General features: G+C 37.2%; 1 protein-coding gene across 3 annotated transcripts; it reads right to left on the bottom strand.

Annotated features, from left to right (window-relative positions):
- On the bottom strand, positions 3,080–6,425 carry LOC109837418. Of its 3 annotated transcripts, none has more exons than XM_020405654.1 (8): positions 6,228–6,425; positions 5,941–6,132; positions 5,032–5,121; positions 4,361–4,447; positions 4,209–4,289; positions 4,058–4,103; positions 3,924–3,943; positions 3,080–3,590 (listed from the first exon to the last, which is right to left on the bottom strand). In XM_020405654.1, the coding sequence occupies exons 1-8, from the start codon at positions 6,384–6,386 to the stop codon at positions 3,537–3,539; spliced, it is 729 nt and encodes a 242-aa protein (XP_020261243.1). In that variant the 5' UTR covers positions 6,387–6,425; the 3' UTR covers positions 3,080–3,536. The 3 variants fall into 3 exon arrangements, with proteins under 3 accessions (XP_020261243.1, XP_020261244.1, XP_020261245.1); XM_020405656.1 differs by having other exon boundaries at positions 3,547–3,590; positions 3,924–3,967; XM_020405655.1 differs by lacking the exon at positions 3,924–3,943 and having other exon boundaries at positions 6,228–6,424.

Raw genomic sequence — 7,152 nt, forward strand, 5'->3', positions numbered from 1 at the left:
CTAGAGGTAAATCTCAATAGTTCTTGTTGTAGTGCAACACGTAACTTTTTCTGTACATTATTTACAGGAATAAAATTATTGAAGATTCTGTACTATTGCATTACAAGATGTTTATCTTTTAACATGTGATGATTAACATTTCCATCTAAATCTGCTACGAATATTTAGAGGATATAATACATAGGTCTTTTGGATTCTTCACAGTATATAAAAGTTGGGTTAGATCTAAATGCCCTTGCAAACTCCTTAGCTGCTTTGGCAATTTTATGTATTCGAGAAGCCCTTTGCAGGTGAGAAATGGAAATGCATATTTAGTACTTATCTCTTAAATGTTCACGCAATTGGTAATTGTTGATAAGTACCATTATTTTTTTTCATATATAATATCTTATGAGAATTTCCTTAAATCAGTTTGTCATGCCAACTGACCAATTCAAGCTTTCTAATTCTTTGTTTGCTTTAGATCACTATATTGTGTACTATGTTGCAGGGCTGCTTTTGTCATGAAGTCGTATCCGTGCCCGACAGGTTACACTCCATATCAGTACTGAACGCTGACACTTCCCTGGACACTCCTTGGATACATGCGGAGCTTATTCAAATGTGTACTCCATTGTCTAATAAATGTTTTACTTTAAAGCACTTGTCATACATTTCTTCAAAGTATATCTTACACTTCACATACACTTACATGAAAATTGTTCCATCTGGAGCGAGTTCATTTCAACCCCTACGCAGTCCAGAACTATGATTTTAGATGGGTTCTTGGGTATTAGGTTCCGAGAACAAGTTGTTCTTGAACCCAGTCCAGGTAACTTGAAAGATTCAAAAACTTATGAACATATCTATTCGTTCAACCTTGTATGCAATGGCAGATTGCATGAACATGTTTTGTTAGTATGATCCTGCAAGAGGAAGAAAGTCTAGATGCGGATACTCGTCTATATATGTTTAATACTAATTTGTTTACAAAATCAACATCTTGACAGTTTCTAACTATAAAGGAATCAACTTTGGGGGTTCCCTTGGTACTAAGAAAACTTTCCTCTCTCTCATCTTATAACCTTCTTGCTGTATTGAGCATATCTATCCTTTTAGGTTTTACATTTGGTACATATCATCTCTACACACTGTTCAAGTAGACCTCTAGACTATGCTTGATGGCGTGCTGGGAGATTATTTCTTAATTCATATCCTAACAGTGTTTTGAATTTGACAATCTGGTTCTTTAGGTACACCTGAATGCAACTTTCATCCAAACTCTGCATCTTTTCCATTTTGGATGTGAATTATTCATCACATGTGATTATAAGACGGTGCTTGTTTAAAGATTTGGTCGATCAAGAAACAAGGACGTTTAAAGATCAATGGTTTAGCAGCAACATGAGAAACAAATAGTTAGCTAGAAATGAATACTTTTGCAGGATCACGTATGGCATGAATTGAACATATAATGAGATTGCATCTTTTGATATACGTCAGACAAATGATCAGCTAGAAATATATACATTTGCGAGGTCACATACGGCATGAATCGAGCATATTATGGGATCACATCTTCTTTGATGTGTTGGACGTGTGCACAACATTGTGTGCATGGGGTATATGTTGGATGCTTTGTTGCATGTGCCAACTGGATAAGGTCTGACAGCAAAAATGCGAGAAGGAGAAAAAGACTTGATTAATATGTTCATTATATTTGATGCAAAAGACTTGATTAATATGTTCATTATATTTGAAAAGTTAAGTTTAGACATGTTGATCATCAAAATTAACTTCAAATCCATAATCTAAGGATTAAAATTGTCGTAACAATATGACTAATATGCATCCCGATAATTCGGATATGGATTTGGATATTTCACTATAAAACAATGTCCATCATTTTATCCTATTGGTTATAGATTTGAGTAGTCATATCTGTATCCTAACGGACACGATTGCGGATATTTCCTCGGATGTGAATACAGTTTAGCACCCCTACGACAAAAGCTCTGAAAATAGTGCTGCATGTGCTTCTGCGTGCCGGTGTGTATAACTTGTTATTGTATCTCAATAGATTTGAGAATATGACACTTTTTATCGCACAACATTTTAAGTACAGCCTACTAATCCTGCTTCACTTTTTTTTTGTTGAGAACAATTATAAGGGAAACTAGATACATAAACAACATTACCGAAAATGAATCATGAGATAACTTTGCACCCAAAATATAGGGACAAAGTGTGGGACACATGGGCTGTTCCCTCAGCAGCTGAAGAAAAAAGGGGCCGAGATACTTCTTCCTTCATCATAACATCGCTTAATTAGCTACTAAGAACATCTCTAACAGTTTTCCCAAAATTTTCTCCAAAATGGGGAAACAAAAGTCATATTCTCCAAATTATTTTTGCTCCAACTCCAACAGCTTCTCAATTTTGAAGAATCCCGCATTTATTACAAAAATAAAAATATTCTACATCCCTATTTTGGGATTCTCTTATGCATTGGAACTGCCCCCATGGTTTTTTTTATAATTACGGATTTTGTTTTATATTTATTTTCTCCTCCATCCCCTTTTGAAGAACGTGCTGCATTTATGACAAAACTCTCCCATTTTGAAGTCCGCTTTATGTACTTTGGCACTAATTTGGGATTGTAGTCAGATTGACTATGATGAGGAAAGTACTGGCAAATTGTTACAATCTGCCTTCTGATCACATGCTTTTTGATGGGGGGATGGCCAAAGTAATCATGGAGGTGGCTCTTAGTCATCCACCCACAACTAATAACCTATTAGCGTAATCATAAGGTCAAACTGATAGCATTGATTTAGGATCTGATAGCATTGACCTTCCTTATTATAAATGAAGGAGATTGAATGAATTGTTAATTTTCTCATTCACAATAGGAGCGTATAAATAGAGTACAAGGGATTACATTAGATCCTAAATCAATGCTAATTACAATCCTCTAATTAATGATAACTATAAATAATGAAGGTCAATGCTATCAGACCCTAAATCAATGCTCTCAGATCCTAAATCAATGCTATCAGTTTGACCCTATGATTACGCTAATATAACCAAATGGGAAATCTCTCTCTAAAAACTTGTAGTTTGTGGAATCACTGATCAAATCCATATGCCACGGTCATGTTCTGTCTTATAATACTTGCACCTCAGGTGCGACCGACTCATAATATTACAACACGCATGGGTTCATCAAAACAGCTGTTGATAAATACAATACGCCACAAACTTCTATTCTCCTCTCATTATATACTTTTTTTCTATGCCTGCTAATGTCGTCCTTCACTTCTTCACGTGAAATATCAGTCTGTTGTGAGGCTGAAATTCTGGAACATCAACAGACTATCTTCTTTATCACCCAATCTCTTTGGACCTTCGTTTTTTATCGACAGCGAGTTCGGCCGAAGTCTTGGATACAGATGTTCGATCTTTAGGACACCCTTGTCTGAGATCGACTTGTTCTGGACAATTGGCATAGACAGCCTTCTACGAACTAAACTGAGCCAATCTTCACATCGCATTCTTTATCTCGAGAAGTCTAGACCACCTCTTGTCGTAACTTCTTTTACTATCAGTATCTGCGCGGACAAATTTTCAAAACCGATCCCTTTGGATTTTTAATTGCAAAAAACGACCTATTTCAGTTTTATTTATAAAAACCGACCCAGTTGGTTGAAACTGGGTCGGTTTTTGAAATTTTTTCTTCCAAACTTCACGGGAGTTCAACTCCCGTGAAGTTTTGTTATGAGAAAAACTTCACGGGAGTTCAACTCCCGTGAAGTTTCCCAAAAAAATTTAAAAAAACCGACCTGTTTTCAGCTAAATAGGTCGGTTTTTGTAAATATTTTCAAAACCGGTCGTTTTTTGCAATTAAAAACCCAAAAGGGTCGGTTTTGAAAATTTGTCCGTATCTGCGCAGTCAAAAAGAATGCTAATGACATGGAAAACCCCAGCTCTGTGGATAGATCTGGTCATGCTTCCCAAAATACAGGACGTAACTAAATTAAATGTATAGATTGCGCGCGGGTATATTAAAATCTCTTACATTGCCATATGACTGCAGACTTCTCACATGCCTCAGAGCATGTATCCTGTGCCAGAAATTTGTTATCGGTAATCAAATCGCAAATGTATCTTTTTATCATTGCGTGCAAATTGCACAAGCATGCAAAACAAGGGAGGTGGGGTTTTCGTACCTTCCCCGAAGCTGTTAGTCGTATTGTATCTTGGACTAAGGAATCAAGGTCCGCCTCTGATCCAGGTTGCACGTAGACCACCTGTTAAATAAACTTTTTTAGACTGTGTATGTGCTTGACAAAGAGAGGAGAGAGAGGGTCGAGGAACTTAATGATGGATCGCTTCCTCCAATTTCGGGCAGCTGGGTCTCACTGCTCTTGCTTGAAGGTAGAACCCAAACATCGAAGGTAGTATCAATCTGCAAAAATTAGCAAAATAATTCTGAAATAAGAAAATTTGAAGTTCTTCTAAAGCAAGAGTAGAACATTGGCTGGATTGATTAAGGAATCACTACATATTATTATCTTTTAATAGATGATTATGGAAAACCTTTATTTTGGTACAAAATGTCATTTGTCTTTTTGAGATATCTTGTAAAATCAAGAACTTGTGATGACGTGATGGCATTTCTTTTGCACTAATTTATCAGGGACTTACATGTTCCCCCCCTTGCGAGGCATCTATAGTTAGGCTAGCTTGCGATCACGAATATGATCTAGCAATCTCTTGCCTTCCAAGGAAAAAAAAGACTAATAAGAATGTTAAAAAGTACTAAGCATAGAAGTGAAGAAACATAAACTTGACCTTATTTTGGAATGAGTTTCTAGTAGTATAAGCTTCTATGTTGCGTTACGATGCTAAGCATGTTCGAGATGTATGTTTCTCTACAATAGGAGTTGCCATCAGGTAATAATGTTGAAATGGTATGTTTCTCTATAATTTTCTTTTTGTAAACCTTATGGCGGATATCATCCTTGCAAGTTGCAAATGGTTAGCAATTACCTCTGTACAGTATGATGAAAGGCAGCAACTGCATTTCCGGCTGATGGATGTGATGATTCTCCCATCTACAGAAAATCCGAAGCCAGAATGCTGGGAGAAAAGAAAATTTTCAAGGTTAGCTTGCTTAGGGTGGTTTATTTCTTGGGAGGATAACAGAAAGTATAGAATTAAGAAGTTAGACCTTCTTCTTGCCATTTCTAGCCACATCCTATGAAGTATTGACGTTAACCATTTAGTGAGTCGCTTATTTGTTGGTTCAGTTTTAAACTTTTGTCCGTGCAATTTTGTCAGTAGAAAGGAATCCTTTATTTGGGGAAAGATCAAAGAGTGATCAACATGTGAGACGCGCATCACAGAATTCTTGGTCAGACCACAGATCAGATCCATGTGAACTTTGACTACGGTTCCAAAAAATGATTACTTCCAGGTTTAATTTTGGCATTCTTGGATGGTTCTATTAACATCTTAATATTATTTCTTTCAAAGTTTGGTAAGCTCTCGCGAGCAACTCATTTTTCGTTTCGTATTGGAGAAGAATCGCCTGCTGTTAGGCCATGAAAATATAGACGTGCATGGAGTTAATTGGTCTAAAGATGGTATTGTGATAGAAAAAACAAGGAAACCGGAATGGTATATGATTATGGGCCTCTTTATCGACCTTGATAATTTGATAGTCAATCCATTTTCTTTTCTCGTCATGGTACTGCTTCGTTTATGCCTAATTGAATATTTATTGACTTAAATCATTTGTGAAAACCCTGCTATTTGAGTAGTTTGACTTCCGTTATTGCTTTCTTTCACAATCTGTTGGATGATCGTATGTTAAACTTGAATGTACATTCTTTCTTTTAAAATTAGTAAAATCTGGCCCTTACCAGTCCTTGAATTAAGTTGTGAAAGATTATTTACCTTCTGAACGCTAAGACTAACAAAGACCTCTGCATCCTTCTGTCCGTCTTCAGCGAGATCTGCCAACTGAAGCTCCCTCAACGATAATACGTAGTCGCAGCTCCACTGCCCGTGAAATCTCCCGCTGGATGTTGAGATGGTTATCAGACGGCGCGGTGCTCTTGGAGGCTTTTTCGTATTTTTCTTGAGGTTCTGCGCAAAAATTCACACCCTTGATTGTAAAAACTGCTAGTCCTGAATACATGACCTTTAATCTTTGTATGAATTAACTGGCTAGCTGTTTGTACCGGAACATGATTATCTTTACTTGAGGAAGGAGAAGAGACAGCTTGAACTTTGAAATGTGAGGGTAAGGATGTAAATCTCCGATGATGTGGTCTGAATCCGAGATCTCTAGTGGGGATGGGGATGAAGAGCTTGGAGATGGTTTCTGATAAACTGGCCATCCTCTCTCTCTCTCTCTCTCTATGGAGACGAGTGAAAACATTTTGTTAATCCTTGTGATACATATATATATCTGTGGAATCTGTTAGTGACCGCTGCAATGGATATTTTGGTCAGGACCTTATCACTTGGCTGCAGGGTTCACGTGGTGTCTATTGTCTCTACGTAGTAGTAAGATGAAGTCACTGCTGAAGCTACAAAAGGAGTTATGTTTGTGAACTGGCACCTCTTTTAAGTTCAACCAGTTTTCCAACTTGGAACCTCCCAGAACTTGAGCTTGCCTTCATTTGCTGAAATGGTATCGTGTTTTGGTTTCTGCAGATAATAGGACTACCTGTAAATAGGCTCCATGTAGGTTGATGGAGATTGAAATTCTTGGTGCAACCAAAAGCCATAGTCAAATTGACATTTAAGGACAATTTTTCAAAAGAGACCCATTTGAACATTTAATTGCAAAAAACGGCATGTTTCCAAGATATTTTTAAAAACCGACCTGGTTTTAGCCCTGTCGCTGAAAGCAGGTCGGTTTCTGTGAAAATTTTTTCGAAACTCCACGGGAGTTCAACTCCCAAGAAGTTTAGTATATTTTTAAACTTCACGGGAGTTCAACTCCCGTGAAGTTTAATTTCTTAAAAAACTTCACGGGAGTTGAACTCCCATGAAGCTTAGATTGCAAATTTTTTCCCCTTGTTATTCTTTGCTCTCACGTGAATCATCTCTCATACTTGTCCCCTCTTCCCATCTGAGATTTCTGCAAGTTTCTCATCT

This window comes from Asparagus officinalis, chromosome 4 (assembly GCF_001876935.1).
Source record: "Asparagus officinalis chromosome 4, Aspof.V1, whole genome shotgun sequence".
NCBI lineage: Eukaryota > Viridiplantae > Streptophyta > Magnoliopsida > Asparagales > Asparagaceae > Asparagus > Asparagus officinalis.